This window comes from Perissodus microlepis, chromosome 4 (genome assembly GCF_051167445.1).
Source record: "Perissodus microlepis isolate ML-2025 ecotype Zambia chromosome 4, ASM5116744v1, whole genome shotgun sequence".
Classification (NCBI taxonomy): Eukaryota; Metazoa; Chordata; class Actinopteri; order Cichliformes; family Cichlidae; genus Perissodus; species Perissodus microlepis.
In genome coordinates this window covers 2,036,923-2,054,125 of record NC_140464.1, presented here as the reverse complement: position 1 = coordinate 2,054,125, position 17,203 = coordinate 2,036,923, and the positions used below count along the sequence as shown (strand labels likewise).

The 17,203-nt window shown below is 43.4% G+C and overlaps 1 protein-coding gene across 2 annotated transcripts; it reads left to right on the top strand.

Annotated features, from left to right (window-relative positions):
• Positions 1-3,273: 3,273 nt before the first annotated feature.
• Positions 3,274-15,325, top strand: LOC146387978 (transmembrane protease serine 9-like). 2 transcript variants are annotated; one of them, XM_084925035.1, is made up of 10 exons: positions 3,274-3,360; positions 5,747-5,767; positions 5,957-6,119; positions 6,313-6,578; positions 7,171-7,316; positions 7,403-7,742; positions 7,886-8,057; positions 11,345-11,598; positions 11,736-11,833; positions 12,168-15,325. In XM_084925035.1, the coding sequence occupies exons 1-10, from the start codon at positions 3,306-3,308 to the stop codon at positions 12,537-12,539; spliced, it is 1,887 nt and encodes a 628-aa protein (XP_084781161.1). In that variant the 5' UTR covers positions 3,274-3,305; the 3' UTR covers positions 12,540-15,325. The 2 variants fall into 2 exon arrangements, with proteins under 2 accessions (XP_084781161.1, XP_084781160.1); XM_084925034.1 differs by having other exon boundaries at positions 6,310-6,578.
• The last annotated feature ends 1,878 nt before the right edge of the window (positions 15,326-17,203 follow it).

The window sequence follows — 17,203 nt, the reverse complement described above, 5'->3', positions numbered from 1 at the left end:
ACCATCAACAGTTTCTACATCGTCGCCTGCAGTTCCACCATCACCAGCTCCACCGCCTGTGGCTGCCATTCCCCCACAGGTCAGTGAACCGCCCGGTCCTGCCTCTGCCAAGCCCTGTACACTGGGCCCTGCAAAACTGCCCGATGGTCTGCAGTTATGTACATGCGGCTGCATCCCACATGGTTGGCATTTGGACCAGCTTCATCGCCACCGCTGGCTACACGATCAGCCCCTGAACTGTTTGGCCTTATCAATTACACCTATCACATGTTCTGTCTCCATCCAGAACAAACCAAAGAAGCTGCTGAGAAAAAGCTCTATCGCAAAATCTACTCCATGAGGAAAAAGGATGAGTTCAAGTGCTTCCTCACCTTTTCTCTCAGACACCACCAGAGGTAGGAAAAAAGAAAAGATGATAAGAGGGCAGAGCACATGTGGAAAAGCACAGTGGGTGGGCACCGGTGTAGCTCACTGGAATGAGAGGGTGAGTGTATGCCGAAATTTTTTTGACTGTTGTTTCTCACACTAACTTTAACACGAGCGCCCCGGGATTAATCTGGAGGCTATTTTAGGGACTCTCTCCGTGAGTGACGTAGTTAAAGACTGTGGGAGTGGATGTGTTTAGACCTGATTTTAGATAAAATAAAGTATCATTCAAATTCCTCCGCTGTGCAAATTTGGAAAGAAATCTGAACCTTTATTATCTGAAGCATCAGGAAAAAAAAAACCTGCACGCTCCACAGTGTGTGAAAGATGTCTGCGAGGTTGGTGTTCACTGAGTGACAGATTAGTATCAGACTAATGTCATTACGCGGGAATGTTGACAGGTGAGATTCACCTGATGATGTTCTGCCATTGTTCTTCCTGTACAGGTCAGCTGAAGGTCTCATAGTGATCTGGGACTGTAAAGGACACAAAATGAAATGTCTCATGGAAGGGGGAGTCAGAGTCAGAGAGGCTGAGATGGTCTGAGAGGAGGGGGGAGGGGGGATATACCGGACAGAGGACGATGAAGATGGAGCTGCCAGGCAGGAGGAGAAAAGATAGACGTGAGCGAAGAATCTTGGATGTAGTGAAGGAGGACATGCGGCGGGGTGGAGTGACAGAGGATGATGCTGGGATAGGAGGACAGGAGGAGGTGGAGGCAGACGATCTGCTGTCGTGACCTCTAAAGGGAGCAGGTGGAAGAAGACGACAAGTTTTATAGTTTATGGGTTTATGACCAGTGACTTTGCTCACATGCGGGGTCCCTCAAGAGTCCAATCTTGGTCCACCTCTTTTTTTTCCTCTTAGAAGTATAGGACACGCTTATGTTCCATCCATCTGATCCTTTTCAGGGTGACAGGAGCCTATCCCAGGGCTCCATGGTACACCTGGACAGGTCGCAGGCTGTTGCAGGACTAACACACAGAGACAGACAGGGCTGGACTGGGACAAAAAATCGGCCCGGGCATTTTGACTAGAGACCGGCCCACCAAAAATGTGATGTCATTCAGGGGTAAAACCGCAAAGGATTCTGGGAACTTGTGGCAAGAGGTACTAGCGCATGCAGGCTTTCAATTGAACTCAGTTACACAGCGATAAAAAGAAACACAAAAAATGGCAAGAAGCTGTTGTATTATTTACTGCAATAGCCGGTGTTGTGCCAAAAGGTGATTGTCTGCAAAAAACTGATTTCCGGTATTTGCCAAAAACTGATTGCTCGTATTTAAATTGCTATAAGTAACTTGTTGGGCTATAATCAAATGTCAAATGCATCCCTCATGGATGACATAAAGTCATCTCTCCATCTCCATCTCTCTCCCCTGCTCTTTTATTTCTCTCTCTTGCTCCATCTCTCTCTGCTGCTCTTCTGTCTCCTCTGTCACAGACTTCTCCACTTTTGATGATAAATCAGCCTGGTGCAACATGTAAGGATTGGCACAATTTGTTAAGATTTTGAGGAGTTTGAGAAACTAACCTTAAGCATAAAATAAAATTTACTATCAGTAACTTCATAGAACCCGCCCAGCAGTATATAAACTCCGTCATGCTAGCTAGTACGCAGTACTAAAAGTCAGCACAACGAAAACAAACTACAACTAAACTTGGTTTATATCTGACACAGATAGACAGCAGGTCATAACTTCTTACCTGAAGTTCAGTTCCTCTGCCACTATGACCGGCGGCCGCCTCGGGTCTCTCCTCCTCTTGCCTCCCCTTTCCCTTATCCACCTGCTGGCCTCCACCACTTGCTGATGTTGCTAAATCTGTGGAAGCTATGCCATAGCTACCGCCAAACAATTCAGTTATTTTTACACATTTGGCAGCGTCTGCCTGAAGGGCTTGTTTCTTTTTGGCCCTAATTTTTTCTGCACCTGCTTTCCTTTTTTTGTTCTCCATTTTCTTTAGTTCGTCTATAAGATTGCTAAACAAGGGGGAGGGTGCATCCGACCTCCTCGGCTGTAATTGGTCCAGCCCAGAGTCGATCATGACCAATTGGCCAATCCAACACCTTTCATTATTTATACCCTTCCAAAAAAAAAAAAAAAATCGATCGGCCCATAAAAACAAAAAAATCGCCAGCGGCCCACCGGGCAAATGCCCGGTATGCCCAATGGCCAGTCCAGCTATGGAGACAGACAACCATTCACACTCACATCTATGGGCAATGTAGAGTTACCAATTACAGCTTTTATTCACATGTCAGTCTAAAACAGCATCAGTGTTGAGAGTCCAGCTAACACAACTTTTAATACTCCTTTTCTAAAAATTGATACGTTATCTTAAAATCCTGAAAGAGCCTCAGTTGTGCCAAAAGCCTGATTTAATGAGCAATAATTTTGGTACATTGATGAACAGCTAGCTTACATCATATTTCTGATTGTGCTGCTGAATAGTACTGAGCTTCTCAAGATCAGCTGAAGCAAAATGACTTCAGGAAATCAGGGGATGCAGATAAAATGCATTAAGGCTGCCATGTAGACACTGGAGAAACTCAGGTGCTGACCATAGTTTCTGACCCAAGACAAAATCCGTGCGTAACTCTACGCAGGAGGCCCATCAGGTTACTGGGAATAGAAAAGATTGTGTGTGTTTTTGTTGAAGTGAAATCATGATTCCTCTTATTCCGGGTCACTCCTCTCATGTCGCCCACATTGGCTTCTTTGCTTTTTCACAGTGTCTGATGTGAGGAAAATCAGGTGAGCTGCAATGTTGGGCGTGTCATCAGACAGGTGTTGGTGTGGGATGCACCGCAGACAGAGAGGAGGAGAGAGGAAGGTTATTTATGCCTCAGCAGGTCTGGAGGTTTGGATCTTACAGCGATGGCTTTCTACAAAGTGATGTGTTTGGCTGCCGGGCTGATGCTCCTGACCCAAGGTAAGAGCTCTCTGCACACACCTGCATCAGGTACGACTCAGAGGGTGAAAACACTCAGGAGCACAGCGCTTCACTTTAAAGTGGCACTGCAGGAAGTAACACAGCAGGAAAAGGAGGACTGGTGGTTTATTTTAGGTTCACAGATAAATGTGATGATCTGTTTGGTTTGGAAGCAGCTGAGAGGTTTTAACTTCTTTATTTCACCTTAACTTTTGTTGGTTTATTCAGTCAGCTTTGATTGACACACATGATTTATTCATGAGGATCTAAACGTGTGTCAAAGGACAAAGGAGGATATCACCTTAACCTGATTAAGCTTAAACATTTCAGATCAGTAACTGAGTTCCAGTACATGTACATATATTGTGTTTCAGAGCTCATGATCACATGATATAATAATATAAATGTCATATATAATACATCTGTTTTATTTAAAAATGTTCTCCTGATTCTTCAGTAGCAGTTTTACTTTCTGTCCTGGTCAATAAAGCTTCATTCAAACTTGGCTGTGATTCAAACCTCTCATAAAAGTTTCTTTATGAGAGGTTTGAATCTTTATGTTTATTAATGATTATTTGATGGTTGTTTATAACTTTAAAACTGCCCTCTGTGCGTATGACCGCTTTCTGCAGCTGCTGTCTTCACTACATGAATCACACTAATGGCATCTGAAAAAAGAAACAGAAAGGATTATTTTTAATTTCCTCCAACAGTAAAAGTTTATTTTATAAATATTTGTCAATAAAATTAAAGCTACCCCGTCATTATTTAGTGACATTAAGTGTCGAGTTTCAGATTTAGTAAATATTTTAGATCTGCTTTCATGATCATATCTCAGTCTGCACAATGTGGACTGAAATGTTGTATCACTTTAGTTAAAATTTAAGAAATGTGTGTCTTTAATATTTAATTGGAAATATATTTAAGGGGAAAGCTGGCTGTCTTATTTCTTTAATTCAGTCATTCATGGGATTATTAGCTGCAGCTTAACCGGCTGAGACGTTTCTAAAAGATGTTTGATCTCTGAGCTTTGGAGACGTTTTTCAAATGAAAAGTGTGACGGCGATGCGCAGCAGTTTGTTGTGCCAGTTAAAGATGTGATAACAGGTTTCATTCGTCATAGCTCAGTGCAGGAAGTGCGTTAGATTCTGAGAAGGTGCCGCATCGTTTGTGTCCAAACTGATTCAGAAGGTGAATCAGAAATATGAGGAAAGACCTTTTCTATCAAATGATGGAGGGTGGAAAATGAAAATACCGTGTGTGCAGCCCAGACCAACACACACACACACACACACACACACACACACACACACACACACACACACACACACACACAGAGAGATCAGGAAACTCTTTCGAGACAAACAGCACGATAACAATCCTCTCAGAAATGGAGGTAAAACCAGTCTATGGAACGAAAACAATAACAGTCTAAAAGGTAACCCCGCACACACACACACACTCACACGACCCCCTGATGATCCTCTACCTAATCACATGAGCCAAGGTGTGAAAGCGGGTGTGGGTCACAATCAGCCAGGGTTTCAGGTGAGCTCATTGTGAAACCTGGCCCCACCCTATCATGTGATTTCCTGAGGTCAGATGGCCCAGGATGTGAGTGGGCGTTAAGGCGTCTGGGGACGCTCCCACTGGTAGAGGATCATCAGGGGGTCCTTTGTCCCTCTTTGGGGGGAAACTCCCACTGGGTTTAAATCTGGGACTCTCCACCATTTGACCTTAGAACTGAAGAAGCTTCTCGGATGAAGATGAAACATCTTCAAGCAACTCAAAGAAGTCCAGAGGCTTTTCTTTCCAAGCTCCTTAGACTACGATGACCTGGATGACTGAGAACCTTCACAGACATACCTACAAAGATTGTGTTTAACAGATGGATGAAGCTGCCCACTGGCGTCATTGACTGCTTTGCTCGGTCAATGATTAGTTGGAATTATTGGAATGGAGTCCAGTGGGTGCAGTCATCCGTCTGTTAATGAAGAAATACCACCGATGTAAAACTAATAGAATAAACAACACATACAGTACATATAAATATATATGAATATGTATACAAGTTGAAAATTTCCCAAAATACATTCAATTAATTAACAGGTGGCAGCATAAACAAAGCTGGTCACATAATCAAGATTTTAAAGGGTCTGTTAGTACAGTCGCCTCACAGCAGCCGTGCTATTGGTCAGATGATGTCATTAAAATTCTCCAACATGGGGACTGACTCACTGCTACAGCCACTACTGGAGCTTCTGCTGGATGCTTATAGCTAACCACAGACAATCAACTTTCCCACTATTATTAATGACAGTGAACTAATCACAGAACGATGAATGGAGATTTTTAGTTTTAAAATAGTTTGTTTTCTGTGTTTCAGAGTCTGAGTCACAGCTGGATGGTAAGATAAAGTTTCTTTGTGTAATGATTTACTGTTATGTGTAATAAATCTTTAATTTCATATGAATATTAGTTTGTGAGTGAACTGTAGACCCCCAGGGTCACTGTGTCCTCACTCAGCAGTTTGTAATGCTGAGAGTTTACAGCTCATACAGTAATGCTCACTCTGTGTTTTAATGTCTGTCTTCAGTTTGTGGTAAGGCGTCTCTGAACACCAGGATTGTAGGAGGACAGGTGGCCCCCGATGGCAGCTGGCCCTGGCAGGTCAGTCTGCAAACATCTGGGTCCCACTTCTGTGGAGGATCCCTCATTAACAGTCAGTGGGTGCTGACTGCTGCTCACTGCTTTCAAACGTGAGTAATGAGGCTGAAGCTGAACACTAAACAAGATTTAAAGAGATTATGGAGGGTCCTAATCTGGGGGCTCAGGGGGGATAACAGGATAAATATTTAACAGGGCGGGAAGTCAAACTTTATATATCTTTTCTCGTCTATAACAATTGTAATAACTGTGCACTGTTTGTGTTGCTCCTGATGATCTCAGCAGTACTCCAACCGGTCTGACTGTGAATCTGGGCCTTCAGAGTCTACAGGGATCTAATCCCAATACAGAGTCTCGGACAGTAACACAGATCATCAACCATCCAAACTACAACTCTGGTACCTACGACAACGACATCTGCCTCCTGAGGCTCTCCTCACCAGTGACTTTCAGCAGCTACATTTCTCCCGTCTGCCTGGCAGCTTCAAACAGCACCTTCTACAGTGGTGTTAACAGCTGGGTCACCGGCTGGGGCAACATAGGAAGTGGAGGTGGGTCACTGGTTAGAACAGATTAATATTGTCTGAGGATGACAGGAAACAAACAGCTTCTCCAAAGTATCCATAAAGGAGGCCTTTGTCTGCTTATTTTATGATTCTGTTGCTGAAGAGAAGCCTAAATGTTTCAGAAACTATGATTTATGAATGAAAGACACCAAATTTCTGAGCCAACCTCAAAGGAAATGTTTGTAAAAAAGAAACTGGCCTCATGCAGTTTCGTTTTTGATGATAAATCTGTGCACGTGGAGGGGAAACAGACTTTATAAACACTAAAAGAAACATGGACTGAAATATTTGGGAAATGTCTGCAGCATCAAAGATAAAGATACGAACCGAACGTCAAAAACACTTTTAAAAACTGATTGTCCATTTTTTTTACTTTTAATCAGATTTGTCTGGTGGTTCAATATATACAGCTTTCTGTCATGTGACCACTGAAAGTGGGAAATCCTTTGAGGTAAAACTTAGTCACCACCAGAATAAATGCCTGGAAGTGGAACAATGCTTTGTTTACTGTTCTGGTTTGTACCTTTAATCTGTCACACGCTGTTTATTAAACAGATTTTGTTTTTTACCCCTTCAGTGTCGCTTCCTTCTCCACAAAACCTGATGGAGGTGCAGGTTCCTGTTGTGGGAAACAGGCAGTGTAACTGTGACTATGGAGTGGGAACAATCACTGACAACATGATCTGTGCCGGGTTAAGTGCAGGAGGAAAGGACTCCTGTCAGGTGATTGTTGTTACCCGTGTTTGGCACATTTTCACCTTCTACAGTTTCTTCTCCTCAGCTAACAGTAAATGTTTCTGCTCTCAAAGGGAGATTCAGGAGGTCCAATGGTGATCAAGCAGAGCGGTCGCTGGATTCAGGCGGGAGTCGTCAGTTTTGGGAATGGTTGCGCCTTGCCTAATTTTCCAGGAGTCTACGCCAGAGTATCCCAGTACCAGACCTGGATCAACAGCCAGATCTCCTCCAACCAGCCGGGCTTCATGACGTTCACGTCCACTGGGACCAACAGTGACCTTAGTGTCTCCTGCACAGGACTGCCACCAGTGCCAACCACCACCCCTACTACCACCACCACCACCACCACTACAACTGCCACCACTACAACGCCCACACTTCCAACAACCACGCTGCATCCGACCACTGCCCAACGTGAGGACCCATCATGACAATATTTTATTAAAGAAAACATTCTAACCTTGAGTCTATCATACACTACATGAACTTGAACTGATGGGTTCATGTGGTTAAAGTTTTTAAGATTTCTTTGTGTTTGCCTCTGGTTTTGTCCTCAGCTGTAGTCTGTGGACAAGCTCCGAGGAATTCATACATTTTCGGGGGAACCTTGCTTGCGTCAGTGGGCTCGTGGCCGTGGATGGCGAGCCTGCAGAAAAATGGAAATCACGTGTGTGGTGGGACTCTGGTAGCCTTGAACTCTGTGCTGAGTGACGCCAGCTGTTTCTCAAGGTGAGTTGGAGCTGTAGTTTGGCCGGATGATCATACAGTTCATCTGCCTCGGACTAGGAAATATTCAGTAAATCCGAAGGCTGTTTAGATTTTTCAGTCATGATGGCACTCTGGCCCTAATAGGCCACATTTTTTTTCTGTGGTGTACTTCATTTCCTGTTAATTTAATTCTTTAAACTGCATAGATGGTTTAGGTTGGAGGTACCATAGTGTACATTTATAGAAGACGACCCCAGTATCTTGGTGAGGCGTGTAATAGGACACACAATAAGAAGTTGCACTAATAATAATAATAATAATGGATTGCATTTATATAGCGCTTTTCGAGACCCTTAAAGCGCTTTACAATTCCACTATTCATTCACTCTCACATTCACACACTGGTGGAGGCAGCTACAGTTGTAGCCACAGCTGCCCTGGGGCAGACTGGTTACAAGACGAACTGCACGACCGCACTAAGCTGTTTCAAGCCAGCATGAAAATAATTACAGGAAAGGATTTAAACAGACACATTTACATGTAAATACATATTAGCCACCTAGCTACACACCTTCCTTGGTTGCTCGTAACTTTTCTCTTTTTGGCAGTGCTCCCCCTGGTAGTACTGCAGCTTCTGCACGTGTGTCTATTACACACTTTGGTGGGATGTTGGTTAAAATTTTTTAAAGATCTGCTGGGGATTAGATATTTTTCATGATGCTATTGATTGATAGAGCTCATAGTGAGCAGTAGACTCATTTACTAATTCAAAATCTAATTCAACAGATTTTATTTTAAACCCACAAGAGTCGCCCCCTGCTGACAAAAAACAAAACAAAACGCAGTTTTAAGACTTTACTGACCTGGGACCTACATATGTCCTGCCTACATCCATCTGTAGGCAGGACATATCAAAGCAGCATCCACATACGTGTGTATGTATATATATATATATATATATATATACACACATACGTATGTGGATCCTAAGATCCATACTTGGCCTGCCTGGGGTTGAAAGTCTCCATAAATGCACCTTTTTTTGGCGGGTATGGTTTATGCGAGTGTAACGCCTATTTTGAGTGATAAAAAAAATAATAATAACATATAATTTTATTTTTATATTTCAAGATCACAATAATCTTCCAATTTAGAACTAGAAGTTAAAAAGAACTAACACAAATAAAATACACTTCAGTTAAATACTTTTAATTTTTTTCCAAACATGGAGCCACAGTACTAGGACTAAAAAGCCGCATGCAGTTGCTGACCCCTGACCTAGAAACTGTAAGACATGGCGTAAATCTTTTTCAGACTGAACACGTCCCCATTCTTACAACTGATTACAAATGATCTTCTTATGGCCTCTGACAGTGGACTCATCTCTGTGCTTGTCCTGCTAGACCTCAGTGCAGCGTTCGATACTGTCGACCATAATATCCTATTAGAGCGATTAGAACATGCTGTAGGTATTACAGGTACTGCACTGCAGTGGTTTGTATCATATCTATCTAATAGACTCCAATTTGTGCATGTAAATGGAGAGTCCTCTTCACACACTGAGGTCAATTATGGAGTTCCACAGGGTTCAGTGCTAGGACCAATTCTGTTTACATTATACATGCTTCCCTTAGGCAGCATCATTAGAAGACATAGCATACATTTTCACTGCTATGCAGATGACACCCAGCTCTATGTGTCCATGAAGCCAGATAACACACACCAATTAGTTAAACTGCAGGAATGTCTTAAAGACATAAAGACCTGGATGGCCGCTAACTTTCTGCTTCTTAATTCAGATAAAACTGAGGTTATTGTACTTGGCCCTGAAAATCTTAGAAATATGGTATCTAACCAGATTCATACTCTGGATGGCATTACCTTGGCCTCCAGTAACGCTGTGAGGAACCTTGGAGTCATTTTTGACCAGGACATGTCCTTCAACGCACATATTAAACAAATATGTAAGACTGCTTTCTTCCATTTGCGCAACATCTCTAAAATTAGAAATATCCTGTCTCAGAGTGACGCTGAAAAACTAGTTCATGCATTTATTACTTCCAGGCTGGACTACTGTAATTCATTATTATTAGGATGTCCAAAAAACTCACTGAAAAGCCTTCAGCTAATCCAAAATGCTGCAGCAAGAGTACTGACAGGGACTAGAAGGAGAGAGCATATTTCTCCTGTTTTGGCTTCCCTTCATTGGCTTCCTGTTAAATCCAGAATTGAATTCAAAATCCTGCTCCTCACATACAAGGTCTTAAATAATCAGGCCCCATCTTATCTTAATGACCTTGTAGTACCATATCACCCTATTAGAGCACTTCGCTCTCGCTCTGCAGGCCTACTTGTTGTTCCTAGAGTATTTACAAGTAGAATGGGAGGCAGAGCCTTCAGTTTTCAGGCCCCTCTTCTGTGGAACCAGCTTCCAGTTTGGATTCGGGAGACAGAAACTATCTCTACTTTTAAGATTAGGCTTAAAACTTTCCTTTTTGCTAAAGCATATAGTTAGGGCTGGACCAGGTGACCCTGAATCCTCCCTTAGTTATGCTGCAATAGACGTAGGCTGCCGGGGGATTCCCAAGATGCATTGAGTTTTTCCTTTCCAGTCACCTTTCTCACTCACTATGTATTAATAGACCTCTCTGCATTGAATCATATCTGTTATTAACCTCTGTCTCTCTTCCACAGCATGTCTTTTATCCTGTCTTCCTTCTCTCACCCCAACCGGTCGCAGCAGATGGCCCCGCCCCTCCCTGAGCCTGGTTCTGCCGGAGGTTTCTTCCTGTTAAAAGGGAGTTTTTCCTTCCCACTGTCGCCAAAGTGCTTGCTCATAGGGGGTCATATGATTGTTGGGTTTTTCTCTGTATCTATGAAGCGCCTTGAGGCGACTTTTGTTGTGATTTGGCGCTATATAAATAAAATTGAATTGAATTGAATTGAATTGATTCAGCGTGTTGTGGTCCATTTCATGGCAGCATTTTCTGGAGACTTCTTTCCCAAACAAACTCAAAGAGAGAAACTTTATAACTAACCAGTGTTTTGCCAGTGGTTACTGGTGGATCGGCAAGCCACACTGTAACCCCTCCCAGCCTTGTTCCTGAGGTAATGTCACACCTGTGGTCATGGATGCTGGTCTGCATGGAGTTCATCTAGTTAAATATATACCTCTTTAATTAGAACCAGGCCTGAATGTCACCAGGTTCAAATCTGTATAACTTGGGTCCCATGAAGTTGAGTGTAAAGGTGTAGATCTTGTTTGAAGCTGATGAAGTTTATGTTTGTGTGCTTCGTTCCTCCCACAGCTCCCCTGTAGCGTCCGAGTGGACTGTCGTGTTGGGGCGTCTGAAGCTAAATGGATCCAACCCCTTTGAGGTGACGCTGTATGTGACAAATATCACTCTGAGCAACACGACCGGGACCAACATAGCCATCCTCCGTCTATCTGCCCAGCCCACCCTGACCGACTACATCCAGCCCATCTGCTTGGACAACGGGAGAACCTTCGCCGAGGGCTTGGCGTGCTGGGCGGCCGGTTGGAGTCCTGGAAGAGGAGGAGGTGAGTCAGCAACATGAAGGCTGACAGAGTTCTGCCCAGACTCTGCACCAGTCCATCTCTCAGATTACACATGTGGACCACTGCACTTACAGATTCTTTAGTCAAACATCACATTTTCTTATCTTTCATGATGTTAGCTGAGGAAGTTATGCAGCAGTTTCAGACCTCGGTGGTAAACTGTGGGAACTCATCATCGAGTGAGAGCATCTGTACAGACGTGTTTGCACTGCAGCAGGTAAATGACTGGATTCTTCTTCTTCTTATAACACTGTCTGCTGACATGTTTATTCTGGATCATGGATTTAGCTGCTTATCAGAGCCACATGATGAATTTGGATAGTTCATTATTTTAAGTTTCCAGAGTGCTTACAATCTTCAGAAACATGTAAGAAGTTCCAGCTTTGAAATTTCAGTTTTCATTTTTGGCCAGTTAGATTTAATTTAAGAGTGTCTCTGTATCTTTGTTTTAAACCTTTAAAAAAAACATTATTAGAGGGGAAAACATGGCAACCAAATAATATTAGATGTGATTTTCTGATTTTAAATTGAATTCCCGTCTCTTTGTTCAGGGTGATTCTGGCGGCCCGCTGATGTGTAAGCAGGGTGGCTCTTGGTTCCAGGCGGTCGTGTTAACAGCTCCAAGCCCCTCGGCCAGGAGGCGACGAAGCTCAGTCATGACCTTCACCAGAGTGAGCTCCTTTGACTCCTTCCTGACGAAGACGCTGGGGACACTCTTGTCTCCAGCCTCCAACACCACCATCACTAACCCAACCAATGTCTCCGTCACCACCACTGCCAGCAGTACCTACACCACCACCATGGCCACCACAACTTGCTCGAATTGTTTGATTGACAGCAGCGAGGGTCGTCCTGCTCACTCCTTCATCTTTGTCTTCATCCATCTCCTCAGCCTCGCCTTTTGTCTCCAGCTCTGTCTTTAGAGAACCCAAACTTGATTCACATGATGTGATGGACACAGATGAATGTGAACAAGCTTGACTTTGAGACTTTACAGGCTTAAAGCTTTTTCTGCTAATCTTTGAGTTTATTCTTAACTAGTTATCTAAGAGTTCAGTGGTGAAGCTGTGGAGGATCAAATTGGACGTGAAATTCTACTTGATGAATTATCATCACAATTAGAAGAAGTGGCTGTCAAGTCCGTCTCAGGGCCTTTCTCAGAGCCAGAATTACGGACCATGTACATGCTAACATGGGCACTCCATCGTGGATGTTCAAGGTTTGGGAAATCTTTTTGTAGCCTAAGCCTGCTTTAAATTTCTCAATAACTTTATCCCTGACCTGTCTGGTGTGTTCTTTGGACTTCATGGTGTTGTTGCTTCCAATATTCTCTTAGACAACCTCTGAGGCCGTCACAGAGCAGCTGTATTTGTACTGACATTAGATCACACACAGGTGCACTCTATTTAGTCATTAGCACTCATCAGGCAATGTCTATGGGCAACTGACTGCACTCAGACCAAAGGGGGCTGAATAATTACGCACACCCCACTGTTCAGTTATTTATTTGTAAAAAATGTTTGGAATCATGTATGATTTTCGTTCCCCTTCTCACGTGTGCACCAATTTGTGTTGGTCTTTCACGTGGAATTCCAATAAAATTGATTCATGTTTGTGGCTGTAATGTGGCAAAATGTGGGAAAGTTCAAGGGGGCCGAATACTTTTGCAAGCCACTGTATGTTCTTGGCAGCGGTCTTCAAATGCGGTTTTGCGACGCTGAGACCCCGCTTTACGAAAGGAGTGACAAATCGGAAGAATTTTGAAAAAATAGATGCTAACCTGCACCCAGAAATAAGCGGAGCACCTGAAAACCCGGGCATGCCATTACCAGCCTGAAATTCGGAATATTTTATGAATCTATTATTATCCATTTTGTTTATGAATTACGACAGATCCTCGATAGGCCGGAAATGTAGCTTAACTACTGTTTTATTGTAGGTAAAGTTCACAGTTTCGTTCTGATCCGTTTTGATTTCAATATGAATATTTTCGATATGGTTCCGACACTGGTATGTAATCTGGTTTGTTAAAACTCAGTGTAACGACATCTCCATAAGTACCCTGTATTTTGACAGCACGCAGCAGAAGCAAATAGATGTCACCAACAAGCTATGGCGTCACAATGTCAGAATAACAAAAGAAATGGTAACAGCCAGCCGTTACATCCGCGGGATACAGGGCAAACTTGCGCTCGAATCTTAACCAGACCCCAGTGTGACACCAACCATATATGCAAGGGGGAGGGATAAACTCTGAGATGATATATTCCACCAGATGTGAATTCAGACTTTTTCTGAATTGGGTTATATTTGAGAAAAATATCAAATTCAATACGTCTAAGGCAGGCATCATCAATCTGTGATCTCAACATGTTAGGATCCTCATAAAAACCATAAAAAAAATATTTTTTGCTTATCAACATCAGCCAGCTTCTGCTCTGCATCACTCTTTTTCCTCCATTCAAAGTATGCCATATCATTTGGAAGATTGAACCATGTATAGGGATAGGAAATTTTAGTGACAGCCACCTCCCAGGCCCCATCGAGATGGAGATACTGGGCAAGATCCTCACCGAAACTGCTACTCATGTTATTTTTAAATACATTTAGGCTAGCGTTTGAAGGTAGTGTTACATAAAAGCCTTGAGACCTGAGAGTCATGTCACCAGCATGAAATGAGGTGGAAGTTTTTTATTTTAGGTTTTTAAGGTCACTGGCTTTAATCCAGCTATTAAACTTTTCAGGCCAGTTTCCCCATTTGACAGGACATACATTTGCCCCCTCTGTTTACGTTTGGTCAGAATGTTCTCTATATGATACAGCTTACCCACAACCACTTTGATTTTCTGTGGCTCATGCTCGTAAAAACTACCGATAATTAGTTCCCCATCGTAATCTTTGATTTTATAAACCGGAGGATCCCTAGGTATGCATTGGTCTATAGTGAATATTTCATCCGTGAAAGTCTGTTCATAGCGTTTATCAAACACACCTCTAACTTGAGACAATCTCACGTGATCTCCCTTTTTAAATTTCATGAGCTTATTCTGGAACAAATAGAAAAAGTGCCATACATTCGGTGCCAGCTGCGGTCTCAAGGCTGGAGCTGAACAACAACACCCTGATAACGACTGTTTAGACTGTTCCTTCTCATTCCATGCAAGGCCACCTGGGTTGGCTGGAAGACTGTTTACTTAGCCTGGCAGGGCGAAGGACACTGTCTCAGCTGAACTCTGGACACACATACATATACACTGATATGCACACACTCATCCCCCCTCCCTTTCCAAACGCCTTCGATGCTTGTTCCCTCCTGAGAACACGAGGCGGGTCTGAGCCCGCGCTGGAATGGTAGCGCTGGGCAGGATGGCTGCTGTGTTTGCCTAGGATTACTCTTCACCCCCCACCCGACCCTGTTGCTTGTCACGTGCTCCATAATGTTGTGCTGTGGACATTTATGTGCTTTTTTGTGCAGAGGAGTTTTTTTGTTTCCTGTTCTCATGCTGTCCTCCCAGGAGCCCAGCATGAGCAGAGGTCTCTTTTTTTCCTCTTGTACTTTCCCATTGTAGTGTACATTTCAGTGTTTTTCTGTAACGCTACCGATCTCCGACCTGTATCCCCATGTGATGTCTGTGTTGTGTGTGTAAGGTCGGGGGGGGGGGTCCCATTTCACTGCAGGGCAACCTGCACGTGGCGAATAAAGCTTTGATTGATTGATTGATTGATTGATTGATTGATTAAATACTAGCGGTGTGTTCTCTCAATGTACTTGACTGGGGGAACGATGATAACTGGTAACATCCACATATCTCCAAATATTTACAGCCGTGAAATATCTGCTCAATGGGCTTAAGCGAGGCGGTGGACCCTGAAGACTTGCCAGGTGTCTGGTTTGGAGATTCCCAGGGGAGATTCGCGAGGCCTGGGTATGAGTTCCATCCTTGAGGGGATGACGGTGGCGGGGTCGCTGGAGGCAGCGTGGCCACATTTGCCGGCAGGCTCGGGGGAGGCGTAGTTTCAGAGCAAGGCTCGAACCAGGCATGAGCAGCAAGGGCTCTGAAGCTGTCCTCGGTAAACATGTTGGATGGTCTGGGGAAACTGGGGCGAGATGGTTTTTAAAAGATGAGGGGGCGGTGCTCGATCTAACATGTCTGTGGTTTGCCCACGAGAACCAATTCCGCAGAATTCTGTCTCAGTTTAAAAAGCTCTATCAATTTTGCACCCTTGTCGCTCACATTCTCTGTCATATGGACCTGCATGAATAAACTTTCTGAATCCTTTAACATCCACAACTGAAAATAGTTGTGGATGATTACTATACCTTTCTAATGTGACGTTGTTGTCCCTGGCTCTCTTTCTCTCTCTCTCCCTCCTGCTCTGTTCCTGTGCTACTGCGGGTGTAACTACCGCGCCCCCCCCCCCCTGCCCAGCGCAAAGCACAAGGCTCGCGTGCGGAGTGAAGCGGAAAAAAGTGCGAGAGAGAGAGAGAGAGAGAGAGAGGGTGAGAGACAGAAAAAAAAAACAACGGCGTCGTTCACGTCAAAGATCCGGCTCTAAGAGTCATTTCGTTCACGACCGCCACATCACTACAGCATTCGATGTTCCACAATTCCAGATAAAGGTGGGAAAAGGCTCAATAATGGACTTTCAGTGTACACATGTTGGTGTGTTAGCTGTTCAGTGTTTGGAGGAGAACAAACCATTGCGGACAATAATCTGTTTTTACTCTAGTTCATCATTGGCCAGCTTGGATAACAGTCATTCAGAAGCCAGACATTTTAATTGAGATCTTACAAACAATTTGCAGAATGAATATGATGGGATTTGTCATGGTTCTGGATCCTTCTGACCCAGCATTTTGACTTTCCTGTGTTCTAGTAATATTGTATTATGGTTTATGTTCAGGTTCATTTATGATCTTAGGTATTTTATTGTGAGTTTTCTCACTTGATTATTAGATTCCCTCTTGTGTCTTTGCCCTGTGTGTGTCTGTGTTTATATATGTTGTGTGAGCCCTTGCGTCTTGTTTCCCTCCTTGTGTTCCATTCCAGATAAACACTCCTCTACCTCACTAACCCCCTAAAATGAGTAAACATACAAAAATGTAACAAGTTTATTCTTACTAAGAAACTTGCTTATATATGTTACATTTTTTGTTGTTACTTTTTCATCTCAATAAACTTGCTGTGTGTTTCAGGTGTGTCAAACTCAGCGTGTGCAAGCGCCGGCTCTTCACTTGCACTTTAATAACCTTTTTTTTTGGCAACCTTTAATAACCTACTTATGTAAACAACGTCTCATACAATCTCTGTTGACCTCATTTGTTTATCATCTATCGTCTCCTTTAACCAGTGGAATTGTTTCATCCTCAGGGCCTCTCCTGGCACTACAAACATGAATCTGCACTTCTGCATACCTGTAAACTCAACTGTGCTTAGCTGTTCCTTATTCTGATTGTAATCTTTTACTGGTACTGGTAAAGCATTGTTCCAGGAAATCATCTTTTACATAACACAGTTTCCAAAAATACACCCCCCCCCCCCCCCCCCCACACACACACACACACAGACCACACCTCATGTTTTAT